The 24230-nt window shown below is 38.3% G+C and overlaps 1 protein-coding gene across 1 annotated transcript in view; it reads right to left on the reverse strand.

Moving 5' to 3' along the window:
* The window catches only part of nudcd1 (NudC domain containing 1), a 58867-nt gene that overhangs the window by 13294 nt on the left and 21343 nt on the right, over window positions 1-24230 (reverse strand). Inside the window, exons 6-8 of the mRNA XM_088601918.1 lie at window positions 10538-10745; window positions 5468-5612; window positions 3623-3748 (exon numbers count right to left, since the gene is read on the reverse strand). Coding sequence (XP_088458044.1) covers window positions 3623-3748; window positions 5468-5612; window positions 10538-10745 — 479 coding nt within the window. The remainder of the gene's footprint in view (window positions 1-3622; window positions 3749-5467; window positions 5613-10537; window positions 10746-24230) is intronic.

Below are 24230 nucleotides of genomic sequence, written 5' to 3' on the forward strand. Positions count from 1 at the left end.
ACCCATACACTGGTCTGGAAACCTCCCTTGTGTAATGTCCTTGTCTATCAGGGAGGCTGTCCACAACATGTTCTTCCACAACATCTAACTTCAGCTCCCAGCCAAACTTTTTATCTTGCAAGGGACAAATTAACAAGTTCATCTATAACTACTGTGCCAATTATATTGCTACAGTGATCGCTGCATCTATCAAATTCCTTCAGGGTTCTGTGCCTGCTCATCTTACTTGTACACTTGTAATGTGTACTAAGGAGTTCTCTATAAGTAACAATGTGCTGCTTGATCTCACAAAAATACTGATCCCATGCATAAATAAGAGGCACCAGGAAAAAAAATGATTAATGAATTAACACAGTTTTTAATACAATTCAATGTACTATACAATCATTTATTGTTTTCCCACTACAAACAGGGCCCTTATTAACCTATAGTCAAGTGGATAATTCAACACGATACCTTTCTACTGGGTTTACTAAAATAATTTGCGAGTCTGCCTATTAAATGAAGCACAGAACTGAATGATGACAAGTTTGCTCAGATATCTAATGACAACACATTGAGGAAGCTGTGTGGAGTCCTGATTAGAGTTTGGACTCACTACTGGAAGACTGCGATTCAAACCTCTGGAGACGTTGCACTTCCTGATCCTATCACTATGCACTTGTGTTTGTAAGTGTGACGTACGCATTCATCCATGTCAAACTACTGCTTGATAAATAATGTCTGAAGTAACTGCATGAATACGAAGAATAATAAAAAGGGTGCATTCACACACTGCATGTAAAAAAAATTGGTGGCCACCCCAGTACAGTCATATTTAAAACTAGGTGGTATAATATAAAAAGCCACCTTTACACCACACCAAAGGTAAATAAGGAAAGCACTGAATCTACATAAGAATTTTAAGTTTCTTAATTTTTAGGTCCCGAGACAGAAACAGCATCTGTCCTAAAGGTAATGTACAATGCACAATAATACATGAAACAGACTTTGTACCTCTAAATTCTTAATTATATTTCAATTTTACAACACTCTGACAATAATGCATTTAAGGTTTAATTCTTTAAGCCTGGTAATGTTTTCACGAGAACTGTCCAAGGGATTTCATGATCTTACAGTCCATAAATGTGTTTTTCGCTTAGCAGATGCCCCTATCCAGAATTATTTACAACATATTCAAAACCTAAAGACATACAAAAAATAAATTGGAAATACAGCTGAAATTTCCAATTTATGAGTACAAATACTATTAAGTACAACTAGGTAATAAGGCAATCACATTTTGCAAATAGCAGCAAGTCATGCTATAAGATTGACTATGAGAATATATACAATATGGAACACTGTAACATGCAAAATAATTGCCTTCCACTGCAATAATTAATTAACATTTTGAAGCAGCTGAAGGCAAAGCAAATGTACAATTAGATCTACAAGTCTTAAAACACATCCTTGGGCACAGTGCTGCTAATTCAAAAACAAATTAAAAAGACTCAATTAAATCAGGTATACTGTATATATGTCAACGAAGCAGTGGTTAAAGCTGAAGATCTGAACTTTCCTCACACACACTGGGAAAAGCCATCAGGGAAGTCATTAGCTGGACCCACAACGGCAGAAATGGCTAACGATTGATTCTTTGCTCAGTTTATCAGAACACCTACTATGGGGAATGCCCACTATTGATCTAGTGTGTCCACACAATAAAGACCGATTGAAAGAACCATTAGAGAACTGTGATCATAACATGATCTGGCCAGAAGCAGATTTTGAATTTGTGAGTCCAAAAACAAAGGTTCACAATTTTAGGAAAAGAGACCAATAAGTAATGGGGTACGTTAAGAGAAGCAGAGTGGTGCAGCAAAGACATGGAATTTAAAATACAACAAGTTTAAAAGATTTTTCTGCTTGGATAGTTACACAATATGTTCACCTAAGAGTAGGCAAATCCAAGGTCAGAATGCAGTCCCATATAGTCTAACAAAGCAAAGCAATATACTGATAAAAACACACTTAAGTGATCAAAAAGGAAAAGGACTCAGTTTAAGAAAAATAATAGAATGAACTGAAAGCACAGGTTAATATGATATCAGAAAGGCTAAGAAGGAATATTGCAATGCTGGCAAAAATAAATACAAATTAGTCTTTTTCAAATTAGCAAAAGAACAGTAAAGTGTTCAAGGTCTGGTGTGTAAACTGAATGTTCACCACGAAAGAAATCAAGAAAATGCCTGAGGCTAAGGAAAGGACGTTCAATTTTACATCTTTTTAACAGAGAAAAGACAAAGGTGTTTCAGGTACTAGAAAGACAAATAGCTAGTGCCTAATGGTAGTCTAGAAATTGTACTTAAGTTAAAAATGTTATTCATTGACCATTGCCAAAACTCTGAACAGAGTAATACTGTAGAACTCACACACTGGGAAACTGCTAGTGTTGCTTAACCATACATAAAAAGAAAGAAATGTAAACCAATTAACTCTAGGCCAATAAGTCTTGCTTCTATTACATGTAAGGCTATGGAAAAAGAGGATAAAAAAACTAGACAATCATTTGTATGACAACGGGATGGTAGAGGAAAGTCAACATGGACTTGGAAAAGGCAGGTTATTTACAATTCAAAGGTCTTCGAACAAAAAAAGAACAGTACAGGATGCAAACAGTATATGATGAGTTATTTAGATTTACAGAAAGCTTTTAATAAAGTTTCTCATAAAAATAATTCCAAAATTGAATGCCTACAAGAAAATACCATCTGGATTCAGAACTGATTAATGCATAGAAAACAACTGATACTGATAAGAAGTAACATTTGAAATTGGGGGTTAGGTATCAAGCAAGTACCATGGGGATCTGCACTAGGATCATTGCTTCTAGCACAGTTAGCGTTCTAGTTAATTTTGCAAATGATACCAAAGCAACTGAATCAACAAATGCTATAGAAGCAACAGAGTAAATGACAAAAGATTTTAAATTCAACACATTATATAGGCAAGTGCAAGTGTCACAAGCAGGTCGCAAAATCACGTCAAACGTCCAAAAGTGAAACGCTAAACCTGAAGATGCCACCTATGAAGACTTTATGTGGATACATTATTTTAACCTTCTGCACAATTTGGGGAACAAAAACAGATACAGCCAACAATGCCGTGATATAGAGTTAAAGGCAATGAGTTTAAACTGGGTGGTATCATGTTAAAAAAGTGTAATGCTATAGTAAGAGCCGTTTTAGAATATTAAATATTGAGATTTGAATCCCCACAGGCATTCAAGTTAACCCAATGGGCTTTTTTAGAACAGTGAAAAACAAACCAGAGGATACATGTGAACCAAGTGGGAAGGCATAAACAATGCAGAACTGGAAGCACAGATTTACAGAGGAGGCTGCAGGAGGCTGGAATAAGCGTCGGGTCTTGCTTTTGAAGCCAACGCCACCACATCCATCAGGAAATGACAGCATGATGTCCTTAGATCAATAAGATACTAAAATGTGCTAAACGAGCCTAATGACCACCTTTCTTTTTGCAATCTTTATGTTATGTGCCTATCAGCAAAGGCAAATGTATGCAAATATCAAATGTACATTGTTAAGAGAGCAGCAAAGGAAAAAAAAATATATCCTACCACATGGGTAGCTTTCAGTGAGCTGCCATCAAATCGGGTCAAGCTTGAGCTGTCTTCTGGGAAGATGTCACAGTCCTCCAATTCCTGAGCATTGCATGGGGGCTTATCTTTCCCTGGGTCTGTGGCCTAAGCAGAAGATATATTTCAGTGTCTATGGTTTCACCACTGTCAAATCAGCACGGAATTTTAAAACTCCCCCTTTAAAGATGTGTTACTGATACAAACAAACAACGCAAACAAAAAATAATTACACGAGCCATCATGAACATGAAAAGTGTTACTTGAGATGAAAATGGAAAAAAGCACCAGTGTCCCAAAGGGCCAAAAGATTAAACTGACAACCACATGGAAGTCCCAGGCTTTCTGATGAAAAATGCATCAACATTTCTGGGTGAACAGACTTTTCTCAGCCAAAATCACCCTTGTTCGATTCGATTAATGTTTACATGATTATGGAAAGTATCTAAATATTTGAATACAGTAAATTAAAATTAAATTACGAGCCAAGAACGTTGCAATCACAAATGAAAACCGTTACAAGCATTTTTGCAACTATTTTCACGTTGTTTCAGAACCAGGAGTATCAGAGAAACAAGGCGGATCTCAGTACATGGTCAAACCTGCACCTCCCAACAACAAGAAGTAGAGCTCTGACAGTGTTAAGCAGCTGTTCTCTCTAAAGACTCCAACACTGAACACAGCCTGGTAAATGGAGGTTTAGCACCAGCTGGAGGGGAGAAATGTCCCTCACCGCAGCACCCCGAACCCACAAGAGCCTGGAAGCCACAGGGGTTGTGGTGTCGGTGTTGGCTGAGATCTGAGAGAGCCCTGGTTGAGTATTCCCAAGTGAATCATGCTGGCGCCCAAGTGAAACACTTGGGAAACCCTGCTCACTGTTACGGTTTTTGAACGTATCGTAACAGTTTTGTAATTGCAACTACTGTATAAGTGATTTTCTTTCAGAACTACATTTTAAAGATTGTTTTTTTTCATCTATACTCTTCCTCTAAATAGACACGACTGAATCGAGATTTTTTTTATGTAATCTTTAAGAAGCAGAAATGTTAAACAATGCAATGAAATATGGTTGCCAACTAAAACCTGTATGAACCAAAATAAACAAATTATATCCCGGTCTCTGTGTAACATTCAGGAGCTTATCCAGTTCTTTTCCTGCTGTATAATAATTTAATAAAAACACAATCCAGGTGATCTGCCATTTGGATTTTATTGAATTAGCTACAACTTCAGCAAGAAATAATTACATGCACTAGAGTGGTTACCCTGTTATCTTGGCACCTGATACTACTCTTTAAATAACAGTTACCATTACCGTATCAGTGGGTATTTGAATGCTATCTAGTATGATGAGGTAGTGAATAAGACACGGCATTTAAGAGCGAAAATAAGCTATTTCCTTTATATTTTAAACTATGGACTTCACTCACATTGGTTAAGGGGGAACCACAATGCCATTTTCATATTTCAGGGTCAGAAAGAATTGATATTGAGTGCATTTCAAAGCACAAAGAAAGTAAAATGCACACTGTAACTTGTAAAACCTCCAATTTCCATCACAAAATAGAAGCGCCATGGTCTGAGATTCAGAACCAGGAACATTTCCGGTGACGTGATACACTATACTTATATATATATTTATATACTCCGGACATCTTAAGCTCTAGAGCACATGTGAACACTCAAAGTACTGCCACATGGAGAATGCAAAGCTCAAGAGGAGAAAGAAATAAAGGAAATAAAGAATGATGTCATGACACCGAAAAATCCATATACTGTATCAAACAATTAGCAATACAAGCATATCAGCTTACTGATGGTACTCACCAAATCCTCTGAAGTTAGGTGAGTTAGCCTTTCATGGATCAGAGCTGCCTGGGCTTGATCCATTATAAACTCCCCCCTCTGGTCACCTATAATCAGCTCGGGCCACATAGCACCTTCATCTTTCTTCTGCAAGGTTATCTCCAAGCTAAAAGGAAAAGATTATTGGTTGGTTATTGCGAAGTGCCTTGTTGGATGTCAGAATATATCAGAAGTACGATACAATAATACTGTATTCATTTTAGAAAGTATACAATATCAGATGCCACATAGGTATTGGATAGTAACTGCTAGTCGTAGGAACAGCAACTGATCACCTATTGCAATATGTCTATTAAAAGGTCTAAGAGCTGGTTTTGTGGGCTCGGATTAGCCAGAATTATATACTTAACATAAAATAACACCGGATAGTCCAAGACAGGTTCTAACTGGGGCCTGGGAGTCCTATTCACTGGTAAATGTTTATCATCATACAGTTCTGTCGGCCACTGCCGAAGAAACATTCCAAAACACTTATTAGAAAGAGGCTTTTGAAACATGACAAAAACACATGATCAGAAATAAAAGAAACACTTTCTCTTACTAAATGAAGGTTGTAAAGCTGATGACTAACAGTCACAGTTCTAGGTGATTCTTTTGAAAATTGTCAGTAGTAAACTGGGATCTACACAGAATTTTGCCATTTGGCATTTTCTTGAAAAGGCTATTGTAATGGTAATGTGTTTATGGTGAACTGTTTCCTTTACCATTCTCTTCCATTGTTTTGCATATGTACACAATAATATATATATATAACAGCTCCCAAAAAGGAAGTAATCCAAGGTGAACTGAATGTTTGTGCAAAGAAAAATATACTGACAGTTTGCTCCTCTCAAACCCCGCTATCTACTAAACTACCAATTGTATACTGAAGTAGAGAGTTTAGTCACATTACAAGCAAATGCATTGTAATAGGACATTTTGTGATAGCTGGATCCCACATACACCACTCGCACATGCCTTTGAAACGTGAAGTGTGCTTCCAGTCCCTAGATGTACAGTACATCCAACCTGTGTATCCAGAAATCTTGTAAAGTAAGGAAATGTAGGCCAATTACATGTCTAATTTTATTCATGACTTCAATGTCAATGACAAATGCAATTTGTAAAGGCCAATAAGAGAAAAGGAACGCACTGCCAGAAATGGCAATGTTTTAAAAAGGTGACTCCTCCTCTTTACAAAACAGATGCAATCATGGACAGATGGAAGCATTCACCAAACGGTAAAGTATTTTAGTCCAGCATCCTGTTCCACTCTGAAGCTGACTGGGATGCAATTCATGTTCCAAGAAAAGTCATAATCCCTTATCATAAGGTAATTTTAATAAAGGACGAACTGTTTTTAGTTCAGAGCAAGCTTTCTGTAACACAAAATTGACAATTAAGAACTAATTTCTCTAGTCAATGAACACGTTTCTTTCTGCATGAACCTCAGTAAACGGGGGGAAAAAAAAACTTGAAATGTTCTAATAAATATGCACACAGCTGCACTGATTTAATAATGAGACAGAAACCCGCTTCCCTGGTGACACCTTTCAATGCGTTCGTGCTACCTCTTTGCTAGTGGCTTAGACTTAAGCAATACTTTTTAACATTCACTGGATATCCTGGTGCCTTTACATGCGTTGACATTCGTGGCTATTCAAATGTAATGTAACTGAGGAAACTAACAACTTTTGACGCAGGCTGCAGATCGTAATGCTAAAAACCATGGAAAAAACCGTGCTCTGCCACAGATGCCCTCAAAAGCTATGTATAATGCTGCATTACGATAACTGTGATGATGATTCAAATCTGATTTTTATTTTCTAATGACCCCTAAGTGTTTTTAGCATATGCATTTAATTAATCCATGCAATCCTAACAAGTACCTGGTCACATGAGTCCATTTCTCAATTGACAGTGGTGAAGAAACATGCGCATCACAGATACATCTCCAATATTAGAAGACTTACATAAAATCTTACACAACTCAACAGTGGAACTGGCTCTGCCTACAAATTTAAGCACTTGGAAGACATTATGGCTCTTGATGCAATAAGAGCTCAAATGGCATCTTTATATAGACTCTTCTGAAATGAGAAAACTGATTTTATTTTATAATTGGCACACATAAAAGCAATCTCCTAAGAAACATGGCACTCAAAGCCACTATATTTCTGTCCTTCAGTGTGCTGAGAATCACAGTGGAAATGCTTTGTGTTTCTTCCCATTGCTGATAGGTGCTCAATCGTTTTTAGGCCTTTTAGGGCTGCCTGCTCTCTTTGCATTATTTGAAACACTGTTGTAAATTACTGAAAACCAGAGACAAAGATTTAAATCTTTATCAGCTTGTCTCAATTTTTGTAATTGCAGCAAATAATATTACACCAATACATTGCAATCACCAGGCTGCTTCTTCCAATTACTACCTACCTGGCAGTACTCTGGATAAGTACCAGGTTGCTAGGATATATAAAGTGAGTCAACTGTTTTCAAACTCAATTAATCACTAAATGCTGTAGTGTGCTATATATGGTCGTTCTCCTCATTCTTGAAAATTTGATATATGTGGACTCAAAGTAATTGTGTTTAAACTCTGAAAACATACACGGGGAAAAAAACATAATAAATGTAATCCTTCTATGCGAAAAGATTCTTGAAAGCCGCTTTCAATAAAATGTGCATTAAAGGAAAATTATATTTTTTTTACTCTGATGCTATAGAAGTCATAAACGATGCATTAGGCAAACATCCTGCAGGATATTCACTGTACTTCCCAATCAAAATTGTGCACGGAACAAGTGGTTTAGCTTTTCCCATTTCAAAGCGAGGAAAGAAGATTTGCACCTTTGAAAAAATAATAAGAGCTGTAACTTTTGAGCTTTTAACTAAATCAAGAAGTTTATTCAGAGAGAACTTGAGTTTGCAAAGAAACGCTAGAAGCAGTTTCACTCAGACGTTTTCCATAAAGCAGCTTGTTAAAATGAGGATGGATCAGAGAGTGTGGGAGGCTGCTTTCAGGCTACTTTGGGGAACAGGGATTGCAAGCTCAGGTGCAGGGAAAAAGGCTCATATCTTTCCTGTACCCTTCATTCATTAATCTTCATGCTGTTTTAAAAAGTGCCCTGGAGGCTGGCAAGTTTAAGAATGAGACTATTGTAAGCAGTTTTAAGAATAGTGCATTCTCAGTTCCTATGCCCAAAGAGATGCATTTGTTTTCTAAATCAAAATGTGAAATATATCCAGTTATTTGCAGTTACAATGTAGTACAAATGATATACGATATGTAGGTTGTATATTTACATAAAATGGATTTACCCTGGATATACAATGCACTAAGCTCATCACAGATTTTTTTAAATTAAATTTGTTGTTTGACATACATTAATAAATTAGCAATCACCAATAAGCAAGATGCATTTACAACCCCAGTAATTACTTGTGTAGAGCAAATGCAGGGACAAGGTGGTTTGGAACCTCACTATGTTTTTGAAGGTGTCAATGTGAAATGGACAAACATGCTCTTGGATCATTAAGATCCTGTTGCTAATTTTACATTAGTAATATTGGAGAATATCTGTGCATTTCCTTTTTTCCCCACCCCCCCCAAAAAAAAGTAATGGTTATTTTCCACAAAGACAACAACCCATAAATAAAATAATTTGCACACATTCATATATTGTGAACAAAGCTGATATTTCCATCTCAACTATTTTTGAAGGACATGTAACAAAAATAATCTTAGGAATTTAGAAATGTGTTAATTTGTGGTTATATCTGTCACTCCTAAAGAGAGTGGATGGATGGTTGAAAAGCTTTAGGCTTCTTGTGGCAGGGCAAGGGCAAGAGTAAGTCACCTACAGTCCGATTAGCCATGCAAAAATTACTCACGCCAGGGTAACTGTCTCTGCCAGCAAAAGAGACTTTTTTAGGTCAGTGCATAGAACGGTGTGACGCTTCTATTAGAAAGACAAAGAATATTTTGAAGGAGGTTTCTAGTCAAAGAGTAAATATGATTAGAACTAGCAAGAGAATGTTTAGACCAACTAGTCAGTTCTCCAAGTAAAAGGGGTAAACAACATTAAGAAATAACAAAAACAGCTACTCTAACATTGGCTCTACAATTATTTTTCTACACTTGGTTCCACAATTTAAATGAGGACAATTTAAAAGACATTAACATTAACAATGTTGGGGCGAAGCGGTGGCTCTGTGGCTAAGGATCTGCGCCTGTGGCTGGAAGGTTGCTGGTTCAAATCCCGCAGCCGGCAGAGGAATCCTACTCCGTTGGGCTCCTGAGCAAGGCCCTTAACCCCAACTGCTCCAGGGGCACTGTACAATTGCTGACCCTGTGCTCTGACCCCAGGCTCTCTCCCTGTCTGTGTGTCTCATGGAGAGCAAGCTGGGGTATGCGAAAAGATAATTCCTAATGCAAGAAATTGTAAAGGGTTAATAAAGTAATGTTATATATATTATACACTTCATATAAAGGTCGATCTATCATTTCAAAGAAAACAAAAGTACTCAAAATGATTCCGACCACAGGGTCTCTGTATAACATTTCAGTATTGTCTCTCTGGACTTTGTCTCTTTTCTCCTTCAAACTGTCTGTGCCAGCAAAGTGCAAGGGTTTGGCACAGCTGTTCTCAGAGGCAGGACTCAGTGGATGCCTCTCAGGCTTTTATTATCTGGATTACAGTGTGGGCTACTGAACTGTGAGGAGGCTCAGAAATGCTGTCATGTGCACCAATGCACTGTTGTGAAGCAGCAGTAAATCTTTAGTGTGCCGTGCTTCCCTCTTTCTGCTTTTCATTGCTGAATTCATTTTTACTTACTCCTGTACTAACTCTACTATGCAGGAAGCTTTTGATAGGTATGTGGGACATACTCTTTAGTGACATTTTACAAACAATATTCCAGTGCATTTTTAAAAAAATGCCAAATATCTTCACAGCTAAAATAATTTTAAACACTGGGCAAAACACATATTCTAATAGATGCTGTAATTCACATGGAGTGTCTGTAATATTCTTAGAGAAGGTAGTAACTTACCTTTTGTCATCTTTTAGTATCCATGTACTAGCTTCTGTGTCAACCAAAGAAGAAAACTGTCCTTTGATCAAAGGAGCATATCCACGTAATCCAACATTAAGACTGTCCATTGATAGCTTGAACTCAATGGCTTCTTTAGTGGTGCCTTCTGGGAGACGGACTGTGACTGTAAGATCCTCTGCTGTCTGTTGCCAATAGTAGATGGGAACTAATTAAAAAAAGATCAGAGATTTAATTTCTAAGAATAACTGGATGTAATTCTAAAACTACACACATTGGCAATGATAGAAACAGGTTATTTTTGTTAAACTGTATTATCTAAGTGTTTATCCTACTTTAAAAAGGTACAGTGTACCCCAAAACCCTTTAAACATTGTTTTATGATGTGTAGACAAATTCATCTCATTTTGCATTACTGTACATTGTACAAAAACACCAAAACCAAATGATTTCAGGCAGGTGATGAGGTGTTTGGCACATAGTCTCTTTCACACTCCCACATCAGGCTGTATAATCTGCTTGTCTGCTTTAACCACAAAGACAAAAACAGTATTTCATTTTAAAAGACTGTTACAATGTATTAGGAGTACACAGAAAACTGACAAACGGAATGACTCCAGCCATCCTTTCTGAAGGAGTAATTAACCCTGTTATAACCCCAAGAATAATTAAATTGAAACTCTATAAGCAATTATATTTCTTCCTTCTAAAACTTTATGGCATCTATTCAACATGATGGTCATTTCTACAATCTTGCACCAGATGGCCAAGTGACTATTTTAGAAAGAGCATGCACCCGATACTGTTTTTTTTAATCAGTGTGTTCACCGTGGCAGAATTGATTTATAATTTTCTGGAACATTCTGTAAGTATAATAACATACATATTACATTGTAGTATCAGAAAGTTGTCCCCAGCAGTGATGCAATCAGGCGTCAGAATATAATGGATACAATTACTGCAGGGCTTTAAACTGTAGTATCAGAAGGCTGTCCCCAACAGTGATACACTCAGGCCTCAGAATACAATGGAATACTATGATTGCAAAGGTTTATGGAATATTAGTTTCAATAACAGTACCATCAACGCTTAATCCAACATTATCTAATGTGGGAAACCGTAAAGATCAGAGAAAAGATCAGAAAAAAAGTCAGGATGCAGCTTCTTTTGAGCAATGTGACTTTCCTGCTATATATTTCCTTATATCATAATTTTCTTAATTTAATATAAAGAAATGCCCTACAATATTAACAGCCATTCAACTCAAGTGAGCACATGAAAATAAAAACATGAAAACATTCCATTGAATTATTCTAAAATAAGATAACAATGCAGCATGTGACTCAGATTATCTAGGGCATCATATAATCGTCTCTTATACCTTTATTAAATGGTAGTGTTACATTCTTTATTAATAATCATGAAAAGCAAACACTTCCATATTTAACTTTCAATTTCGTTTGGAATCTAATGACAAGGAATGTTAATTATGACAGCGGTTTAATGAACCTGTCAAGTAAGCTAAGGGTAACAGAAACAGTGATGTTCATTAACTGCTTACAGTCATTTAATTTGTCATAAAACATTTATCCTTTCTGATAAAGTCCAGAGTTTTCTGCAGTTACCGATTTTCAAAAGAGCGGGACTCCTCTAGTGCGACTCGCATGCAAGACAAGCGCAAAAAAGGGAGAAAAATCTCCCAGTTCACATCCAAGCCAGAACTACAGGATGCCCAAGGCACTCAAATAGCAAATTGTTAGGCCTGAAGCTTATCAGACTGTCTCAGTAAAGACCTTGAAACCAGAAAATAAGAAATCTAAGTCCTTTTTTGTAAAATGGTTTTCCTCCCTCCACTTATGGTTACTGTACATGTATTTGTACAGTATAGTAATTAAATTGGTTAAGTTAATCAACTCTTCATTCTCTGTTGTTGAAAAAAAATCACCTCAACAACTATGTATAGGAAATGACCTCAGGTTATAAATTGTTCTGGGAAAAGTACCAGTGTATCGTGACAAGATCACCCCCACTATAATTGCAAACGAACAGACCATAAAAAGAAAAACAGGAAGCACTTAAAGCAAAAGTCATCATGCTTGTTGTAATGTGTATTCAAAATACATTAAGAAAATCCTTTAAATATCTTGAAATCAAAAGACAAAGCGCTTAATTAGCTGGTAACTTCAAAGAGGCCATAACACTTGCTGCATAATTAATAGATACAGTGCCGGTGAGACATCTTGCCAGCTTAATAGAATTCCATTCTGTTTATCAGGGAGAGTTTGTTTTGCTATGGTGTGTAGGCATTGCTTGCTCAATGCAGTAAGTAGTTAGCAGAAATACCACAGAATTGTACAGTCAAAAAAATAAAAAATATTAGCTTCAAACATACAACAACCTCATTAATATCCAGTCAGCAGCATAACCAAGAGGCCAAAATGATTAGTCACCAAAAAATAGAACTAAAAGGCTCAGGAGTACCTGTGGTGACTACCCACCCCCGGGTGAAGGTTTGGTTTAGACTCGGCTCATTCTCTCCTCTGGGCTGTTATAGACAACTACTGTATTCTCGACCGCTGAAGCTGACGAGCAGGACAATTGGTCAACCTTAGTCTTATAATCGTGCCTTTCAATACAGAGCCTTCTCAAGGCACTTTGATATTTATAAATAAAAACACTATTGTATATGGAATGAACAAAAAACAGACACAGTTGGGAACATCCAAAGAATGAAAGACATTAAGAACCCAAGGACATCAAAAGCACAAGTTTTAAGGCAAGATTTTTAAAACATCCAAAGACGATAGGGGTCCAGCTGAAGGCCCCTGGACCCCCGGCATTTGAAGTCCTCGAAACTTTAAGGAGAGGAGCCTAGAGCCTTCTGGACGAACTGAACAAACTGGAATAACTCCTGAAGGCACAGGGGAGACAGATCATGCAACGCCTAACAAATCAACAGGAGAATTTTAAAGTTCCCCCTGTGAGAGACTGGTATCCAGGCCAGGTTTTTCTACATAGGAGAAATGTATTCATCTTTTTTGACCACATATAGAGTGACCATTACAGCAATGGTCTTTAAGACCCACTGTGCTTTAGCAGCTTTTACAAGTATGCTAGATGTACAAAATGTGTTTCCCACTACTTAATAGTGCATGGTGACTGCACAGACAATTCTCAAGGGAATTTTTCAGCACATATAAATACCGGCCAGTTATTTGTATAAGCTCATAGGGACTCTTGTGAGTCCATACAAATGTTTGCATAGCATTTCTTTACAACTGAATTGGATTGCAGAATGACCAGAGTTTATAAAGAGTCCACATCATTGAAATGACCAGTTGCTGAACACAGCTTCAGACTTCACTGAGACACTCATTATAAGAGTACACAATTTCAAACCATGCATGACTTGAGTACTTTCCTAAGAAACATATTCCTTGTAGACTACTCTTAATTCAAACTTTCAGCAATGCAAAAGCCTTGAGATGCATACAAGCACAAATTTACATTTGTAATATATGAATACAAGTTACATTTTTTAAAGGTTATCATCATGTAGCATTAGACGGGAGGTTGTTTGGACTCAAGGTGGGTTTTGAGGATTATGCAGTTTTAAATCAATTAGTTTGCCACTGACATAAAACAGATAATGATACCAGCAGCAGGTCAACTGTAGCCGCTGCATGGCACAGCACTGCAAAGCTAAAGAAGACACATGTGATCTCTGCCTAAGACTACTCATTTCCAAGACAGTCATTAAAACAGCAGTGAATACACATTCACTGTTGACAGCAGTAAACCCCTTTTATAATATAACATAAAAGGGTGAAGTATTTTAATATTTAACAAAGGACCGAATGCTTTCAAAAAGCACACAATGTGTATTTTTATTCTAATAGGTTTTTGTCTACTCTGTGTATTTTATTATAGCAATTACTTCTGTCGTGTTTTTATTCAAGGATAACATGACTAAAAGAAGGCTCCTGAGGTCTTTTCATTGCTTTTCTAAAGAACAAAACAGTCACTATGTGCTTTAAACATAACAGGATTTTTCTTCAAAATGTCATTATGAGAGGCTAAAACATACGTGGGTCAACTAACTGAAATTAGTAAGCGATTATCAAAAAAAAAACACTTGTTTTAAAATCCCATCCATTTGCACGCGAGTCATCCAAAATGATCCAACACTCTTGCGAAAGCTGAAAAAGTCAACACCAACAAATCTCCCTTCATACTGTTTAATTCAAGTTGCACAAATACAAAGTAAAAACAGATTTGAAACAGTGTGAAAAACTGCTAGAAGCCACCTCACAAATCCAAAACTTAAGTCAAAATCTAATGGATGGTTTTTGAATAAATCAGAAATATCTTTAACTTGCACTAACTTCATCCCATTTGAAATCGGAACAGATTTTAATCTCGACACTTTCGCTCCTATTGCAACTTTTGGGTGCTACAGCGGTATTAATATGTTAAGGACAAAAAAAGGGTGTAGAAACCAAACAGAATTAATTCAATATCACCTCATTAATAACACGGAGGTACAGACGGCTTCTCAAGCATGAGTTGAACGCCATCCAATTCCCCAACGGGACTCCTTACAAACAAGTTAAAAGGTGCCAAACTGGGCAAAAAAATAGCTGAAATGCATGCGAACACACGAGTTGAATCCATTGAAACGCGAGTGCAAGCAAACACAAAAAGCCCCCCCCCCCCTGAGAGGCTCATTCAATAGATGCACACTTCCCAGGGTGAGAACATGAACTTGGGATGCCTCAAAGCTGAGCCCTGCCGCTAGCTGTGGGGAAGAAACAGCTAAATCATCCTTGGCGATAGGGGGATTCCTGAACCCTCTACTACAGCAGTAAAGCCTGTAACTGGCCAGATGCCTGTATGGTTTAAGTGCCCTGGTTGGAAAGGGTATTCTATTTACACCTATCCCTTGTGTAGGGGTTGCTAAACCAAACACATCCTATTTACATGAGGCATCTTTCAAAAGAAGGGGCGGAGCGGTGGCTCTGTGGTTAAGGAACTGCGCCTGTGACTGGAAGGTTGCCGGTTCAAATCCCGCGGCCGGCAGAGGAATCCTACTCCGTTGGGCCCCTGAGCAAGGCCCTTAACCCCAACTGCTCCAGGGGCGCCGTACAATGGCTGACCCTGTGCTCTGACCCCAAGCTTCTCTCCCTGTCTGTGTCTCCATGGAGAAAAGCTGGGGTATGTGAAAAGACGAATTCCTAATGCAAGAAATTGTATAGGGCTAATAAAGAAACATTATTATTATTATTATTATTATTATTATTATTAAAAAATGCAAAACTTAAGATGCACACATGCAACTGTGAAAGAGTGGTCTTAATTAATCTGGGAGTGAGGAATTAATACAGGATCCCCCCCGGGAGGTGTTGCCACTCAGCCCTGTTATGTAGTGCACCGCTCGTGGCACACTGACAGCTGCAACAGGAGTGTTCGGCAAACCGCTTCATCCGAGCTGAAAACCTGCACACAAGACGGCACTTAATATTCCAGCATCGGTGTTTGCACTTGTTGAAATGATGTCCGCTTCTTCGAGAAGTTCTGTACATACAACAAATTCCTAATGAAAGAAACTGCATATGGCTAATAAAGTGATCTTACAGCAGACTTTCCAAAAAAACAAAACACACGTTTTATGTATTGGTATTCAACAGTAAGCTTAATGCAGTCAGTATGATATCACAGTAAAATATCATATACTGATATTATATAATATAGCATATAGTATAATATCAGGTATGGCTTTTCTGCATACCATGGAATACAGAAATAGGTGGCATTTGAATACAGCTGGAAGCCAACTTAATTAGGTATCTCCAATTATGCAACATATCCTGAGAAATAACATAATCCAAAAGCTAAAAAGACAGTGGTAATAAAATTACTTCTTGGCTGCTTACAAATTCAAGTCATAGATATTTACCTGTATGAAATACAAAATAAAGCAATTACTGAATGACTATGTAAGAAAAAGTCTGATTTTACTTTAACTACTGTATGTTAGTTTACACCTCAAAATACTTTTTTTTTAGAATTTCCCCTGTAATTTGTTACTTTTTCATTACTTTTCATTACTTACGTTCCATAATACGGTTCATTTCACCCTGTCCGTATTTCTGCCCTCTCCCACACTAGGTACAGTATACATTGGAAGCAAATGTCTACCTTCAAGAAAAACAGCTGCAAATGCAATTTACCAAATGAATGAACCACACAATCTACTTCTGTCATTAACACCAGAAAAAGCACTATCATAGTCCCAGAAGTTTTAAAAACCAATTTACTCTACTTTTTAATTATTGGAATCATTTGACATTGACATTTCTTAAAGGAAATAACAGATTATGGAAGAATGAAGTAAAAAAAAAACTTGGATTCGGTTACTCTAGAAATTAAACAACCAAAAGTACCCTTTGCAAGGCCTGGTTATCATTTTCTTTTTGATTTAATGTTAGATTTTTTTTCCCTGCAGGCTCAGTAATGTTGCAGGTAGGAAAACAGTCATATTTAAGATTGTCAAGATCGAACAATTCATCAGAAAATGCTCACGGCACATTTTCTAATCAACAGAAAGTCCAACAAATGTGAAGAAATAACCGTCAATGAAAAATAACTGTTTTCTGTTCATTTCTATTTCTCGTTGGCTTGCACTACTGGTCAGAACTAACAATGCACCTGTTCCAGCTTATTAAAGATGTTTCAATCGGTTGTTTATTTTCAATAGGTAAATTATCATGTAAATAACCATGCTTATTGGCTAAGCAATATGTAAAATACACTACAAAGTTGTCAAACATGAAGCAATTAATAAATTACCAGCATACAAATTGTCTCAACATTATACAGTAGTGTAAAAAACAGACTAGATTTTTTAAAACATCTAAGGACTGTTACAGTACTCAGCCATATATCTATATTCTCATTTTACTATTTCACTATTTATTATTAAGTTTATCAAACACAAAGAAAGAAGAAAGGACTCTGATCTGCTTAATGTTATCCTACATCTGACAATGTAAGCCTACAACACACAGCTGATATTCACAAGTACCGCATAATGACTGCAACAGTGATTCAAACGTTACCTAGTGTGGAAATCCGAGGACAGCTATACTTGCTCTGTGGGTGCAAAAACAGTGAAATAAGACTGTTCCCGTACAATCAAAATTAAACATTAACTCAAAAGAAACACCTGTTCTCCTTTGATTTAGAAGCGAAATTAACCAAAATAGCGTTTAACTCACGTGTTTCAAACAAGACCGTTCTCACCTGCAAAATGGTCTCTCCCACAACCTGTCGGACCCAAACGTTGGTACGGCCACAAGGGCTGGCTTTGTAGTGCCTGTTTCAGTGATGCGCATGCGTCTTCCTTGTACAGAAGACACCATTAAGAGAGGGGAGCATTTTCTTAAACAATATTGATGTACACAAAAGGAGTACGACATTTTATTTTTGGTAACAATATGTTCAATGTTTAATTGTGTACTCAATGGAGAAACGTGTATATCGGAATTCTGATAATTATTTTGTCAAATTATTTTTGCTTTATAGTGGAATATTCTAGGGGGAGGAGTTTAACCTAGAAAAGGTGGTCTTTAAGGTGGGGGGGTAGGTTGGGAGCTGCCTACAAAAAAATATATTTTTTTTTACACATCAGTTAATGTATATATTATTGTACTATAGTTTTGTGTTTTTTTTTCCTGTGGTTAGTTTGTATTTTTCACTTTCTCTTCTTGAGTGTGGACTTTTGAAACCCAGTTCCTCTTAATAAACACCATTGCACTTCTTTGCAATTGTGGCTGTGCCATCGTCATTGCTGCATTCCCTCTCTGCCTCTAAACTCTTCAAGGAGGAGACTGTGATATTTCTGGCGTTAGGGTGGGATGGCAAGCTGTAGAGTACTAAGTTCCCAAAGAGGGAGGCCTGGACTGCGCTTTTAAAAAAACCTGACCAATGAAGCCAGAGATGGATTTGTCCCGATCAACACACCAAGGAAGAAATAGGAGAAGCAATTCTTCTTGAGCAGCTGATTTGAATCCTTCCTTATGATGTCAGGACCTGGGTCAAGGAACGTGAACTGGAGGATATATACCCAGAGGATCTAAACGCATTAAGGATGGCTGGAACATTGTAAGTACCTCTGAGAGGGGTCAGAGTCTGGAAGGCAGCCAAAGGAGAAGAAAAGGACAATGCAGACCGTGTGGCAAGTAAAGGCTTTATGTTTCTATTATCAACAGACAGGGCACAAAGCATCAATGTGTCCTTTGAGGAAACCAAAAATGACTGGTTATTGCTATGCTCCAAGAAAGGAAGAAGTGGGGGACCAGAAAAATGAAAGATCTCTGTATATACCTGTGACTGTGTCCTGGATAGTGGTAGCTCTCCGTCTTTGATAAAGAAACATCATGTACCAGATAGCAGCACTATATATGATCAACAGACACCGATTCAGTGTGTACATGGTGATCAGAAGCACTGTCCCATGGCAGAAATGACAATGGTGGTAGAAGATCAAAAGTATCTGATGACAGTGGGGGGTAGTGGAAACATTTACCAGGTGGCATGATTTTAGGCAGAGATCTACCAGTGCTATATGACTTGCCACAAAATAATGCCAATGTAGAGAGTTTTTAAGGTCATGTTTCATGTCCAATAGTCACGAGGGCTCGTGCAAAAGTTCCTTGCTACCTCTGCAAAACTTGTGCCAAAGTTTGTGCGAGGGAGGAACCATAGGACAGAGGAAGATCCATCAACAGCGGCGCCTTGAAAAACAGCTAGGTAGCCCTATACCTAAAGTACATGGATCTGGGCTGAGTCCAGGGCAATGGGAAATCCCAAATGACATCAGGAAATTACAGAAGGAAGATCCATCTCTTGTTCCTTTATTTAAGAAAACTTGTGGGAATGAGTTGAAAATGTGTGAAGGGGAGAAGTATATTGTAGAAGATAATGCATTATACTGTATATTGCCAGGGAAAACTGACAAGCGCTTGGTCATACCCAGTAGTTTTAGGCCAATGATTTTACACCTTGCACATACAATTCCATGGGCAGGGCATTTAGGACATCAAAAAGCATACTTGAGGATTAGCTCACACTTTTATTGGCCAACACCATACAAGGATGTGCAAACATATTGTCAAACATGCCCCGAGTGCCAGAAAACCAGCATTCTACATAAATCTAACCGAGCTCCTCTTCAACCTTTGCCAATAATTTCCAGCCCATTCGCAGAATAGCTATGGATATCGTTGGATATACCTTCAGAGAAAAGTAGTTCAGGATACCAATATATACCAGTTATCTGTGACTATGCAACCTGTTTTCCTGAGGCATTTCCACTTTACTAAATAACACCAAATGTTATTGGTACAGTTGTGCAACTATTTTCTATGGAGGGAATTCCAACAGAAATCTGGACTGATCCGGGAACTAACTTCACTTCCCGACTGATGAAACGGCTCCATCAACAGTTAGGTATTACAGCGATAAAGACCAGTCCCCATCATCCACAGGCAGACGGACATGTGGAAAGGTTTAATCAAACTCTTAAGAATGTGCTAAAGAAATTTGTGTGATACTGTGTCTGTGTGATACTACGTGTAATTTGTGTCTACACCCTTTCTACCTGCATATGAAAAAACAAAACCATAAGTATCAGTACTACAAAATATCAGAAGATTTCACATTTTGTACATTACCTCTGCTTACCTAGTACAAGACAGGTAAGCAGAGGGAAATTCCAAATTTGAGTGTTGTCTCTTATCAGGCCAGATCTTATCCTAGTTTCTGCAGCACTGAGGAGACTGAAAGTATTTGATAACCACCCTAGATGGAAAGCTGGGTCATCACCATGTTACCCCTAGCAATGCTTCCTGCGATTTCTAGAGATCGGTAGAGGTGAATCATTTTCGTCAAGGGTACACCAGTAATGTCTTTAAGAGAATCAAAGTCACAACCTTCCAGCTGGGATTCTGATGCCTTAAGTACTACTCTACACTGGAAACATTTGTCAACTAAATTGGGAAAATGGTATGTAAATGCAAGGAATTATACAGTATGTTATATAAATTATGTTTCATCCAAAGACATTCTCTTCATTTAGCAAAGCTGCAACTTGCATGTGTATATTTTTTCCCCCTAAACGTTATGGTGTTTAAAGCTGACAGGGTGCAAGGAAAATAAAAAAACATTATTACATTTACTTTCTTATAAATCACTTTTTGGTGAAAAGAAAATCCTACAAACTAATCCTCAGTGATCAGGGTACATCAGGTTGCCATGTTTTTCTGAAACTATTATTTTCTTTAAGGCCGAGTTTTCTTTTTTTGTGGTTTCTATGGTAACCAAGGGTTGAGTAGATTGCCACAAAGTACCTTTTGCCTCCCACTGTCAAGAAGTGCCCAGAAAAGGAGGTTCTGTAATAAAGCAATAAAGAAAACTGCAAATAGTAAAACTGAGAAAACATCACTTTGGGAAACATTCAGGTAATGGATAAAAAAGAAAATGTAAATGCAAGTGATAAGGAGGTATGATTGCCTCCATCTTTAAAAACACAGTGCCCTTACTCACTTTTTATTGGGATATTTATGCAACAAACAAGCAATAGCGTGCGAGCTATCACTTTCTGAGGTTGCTAGAAAAACACCCAAACAAAAAAGATGACTAATCATCAGTTATCAATAACAAGGTGCCATTATTGCACTGTAAGAAAACTTATGTCAGGAGAATAAATATACTGAGCATCAAAACTGATCCACACCTGCATGTATGGTTTTAAAAGAATAAAACACATGGTGAATAGAAAATGTTTTAATTGATCATTCACAACTGAACTCAATACACTCAAGTGACTGCATTACCATTACCATCGCTTCATTAGTGAAAGAGTTAATTAGGCTCAGGTGAAGCAGTGATTTACCTTATTGAGTTTCAAGCACTGGAAAAAAAATACAAGAAATAAAGAGAAAGGAATCTAAATACCCCACTTGCAACACCTCAGATGGACTCTTCAATGACCAATTAAGGTTTTGTGTAGCTCATCCTAGTTGGACATCAGGAAATGTGGTGCAGACAAGTGGAATAATTCACTATTTTTTTTGTGTACGACAAACTAACTGATGGTAAGATCCAAGTGTGATGCTCTGGGTAGGAGTGTGTAGCTGCTGGGGAATTCTACTGGTAGTGATGGCAGCCAGACTGCTCTCCATCGAACAAGTCCTGGGACTTCATGTGCTGCCCTTTATTTAAGCTCATTCTGACATGACAACATTCCAACCATGCATGTGAGAAGAGAATTTAATCAGAATAGCTTACACTTATATAGCTCTTTTCTGGACACTCCACTCAAAGTGCTTTACAGGTAATGGGGACTCCCCTCCACCACCACCAGTGTGTAGCCCCCACCTGGATGATGGGACCGCAGTCCGACTGCACCAGTACGCTCGCTACACACCTGCTCTCAGGGGGGAGGAGAATAGACTGATGATGCCAATTCATAAATGGGGATAATCAGGAGGCCATTCTTGGTAAAGGTCAGGGGGAAACTTGGCCAGGATGCCAGAGGAACACCCCATTTGTGAGAAATGCCCTGGGATTTTTAATGACCATAGAGACTCAGGACCTCAGTTTAACGCCTCATGCATGGTGCGTTTTTACAGTATAATGTCACTATACTGGGGCATTAGGACCCACACAGATCGCAAGGTGAGCGCCCCCTACTGGTCCCACTAATACCTCTTCCAGCAGCAACCTTAGTTTTTCCCAGGAGGTCTCCCATCCAGGGACTGACCAGGCTCACAATACTGAGCTCCAGTGGGGCTGCCAGTTCTGACCTGCGGTGTGAAGAAAAACTGACCCTGTCAAATCCCAAAATGCAAAGCATATCCAATTCTGGCTGGAAACCAGGTATACCAGGTGCTTCACCTTTCCATTTATTCTGAAGTTCGTTCCTTCGTCCATCAGGAGAATTAGATTTGTCCAAGCCGCAGCTTCTTCAATGGATAATGTAGCGTAGAGAGATCCAGTTTCTGCAAAACTCAGATTCTGCTACTCTTTATACGATCAGATCTCTACTGTTAAAATCAAGGTTCTCGTTAGTATTAGTTGTGTGTCAAAATTCCACTGCCTCCCTGCTCAAGTTACTAAAGTAAACCTCATTATGGTACTCGCAGCTTCCTGCAGGCTGACGAATGACCACACATTAATAGCGTTGCAAACTGCTAACTGTGCCCTAGGGTTTACTGTCCTTGGTTTAAAATTATATCGTAAGGCATTTCACTTACATTTTTCGAAGTCTGCGTCTCTAATCTCACCCTCGGACTACGATTGTATCTGCAGGGCATGCACTTCAGACAAATGTTCTGCAGACACATGTGGTTCTAACTCAACTGCTTCGAAGAGCACAATGGAAAAGCTTATGTAAAACCAAAACCATTCTCTGTGATTCCAGGCATGTTGGCAAGTTGCTTAGAAGGGAAGGGTGTGTTTGTATTGGGTATAAACTATGTTTTCACATGCTGTGTAATTCGTTCATTTGTCCAAAAATGACAACAGATGGCCCTTTTCTGGTAGTTTGCTAAACAAATCGGCATAAGAACAGTATTAAAAATGTGTGTTGCAAACAGATTCATGTCTTCAAAATTCACAGCTGCAGCCGGAGCCTATCCCTGCAAGCAGCGGGTGGAAGATGGGGTACAGTGTGGATGGGACGCCTATCCAACTCGGTGCAGACACAGACACACGCACTCACACCAGGGCCCGATCCCTGCAGCCAATTTACACACCAGTCCTGTCATACTAGGACAGTGGGAAGAAACTGGGGCTCCCAGAGGAAACCCACAGGAACAGGAACAGAACATGAAAAATGCGGCTGATCCTCATCCTGATCCTCATCATTTGTTGTACGTTGAGGTATCCAGTGCTTTTCTTCCTACAGCGACCATTCTTAGAAATTCTCAGTTAAATCGGCTAATAATTAAGGAGTTGGTTGTAGCAGAATTGGGTAATGGAGCAGATTGGAGAGGCTGCAAGGTAACCTGCCCTGCTCTAGAGCTTAGTTTTATACCAGCTGGAAATCAGGGCATTTTGATTTATTCATCCGTTCTTTAACCACTTCATCCAGTTCAGGGTCTTGAGAGAGCCGGATACTATTCTGGCAAGCAACAGGTGCATGGCAGGTAGCACCCTGGACAGGGTGCTAGTCCATCGCAGGGCACACACACAGATAGACACACACAAAAGGGCCCGTTTTTCCAGAAGCTAATTAACATGCCAGTATGCCTTTGGACTGTGGGAGGAAACGAGTACACACAGGAAATCAAGATGAACAAAGGAGGGACACTTTGAGAGCACCCTAGGTCTGAAACTGGAACACTTATCTTTTGACACGTTGAATTCAAAGCCCCAAGTCTGGGAAGCAGCAATGCTAACTGCTGCACCACCATGCCACCGAAGTTGCAGTGCTTTTGTTAAAAATGTTAAATAAGAAGAACATGCGACACAAATTATCAGTATAGGAAGGGCTCTAAATTAACAGCATTACTCACACAAGACAACTCTGCATTGTTAAAGTACATCAGTATTACATTTCAGGATCATTACATGACTAAAATTGCCTTTGAACTGAAAGTTACTGTACAGTGAACACATCTATGCAAAG

Source organism: Lepisosteus platostomus, chromosome 12 (genome assembly GCF_059453375.1).
Source record: "Lepisosteus platostomus isolate fLepPlt1 chromosome 12, fLepPlt1.hap1, whole genome shotgun sequence".
Taxonomy (NCBI): Eukaryota; Metazoa; Chordata; class Actinopteri; order Semionotiformes; family Lepisosteidae; genus Lepisosteus; species Lepisosteus platostomus.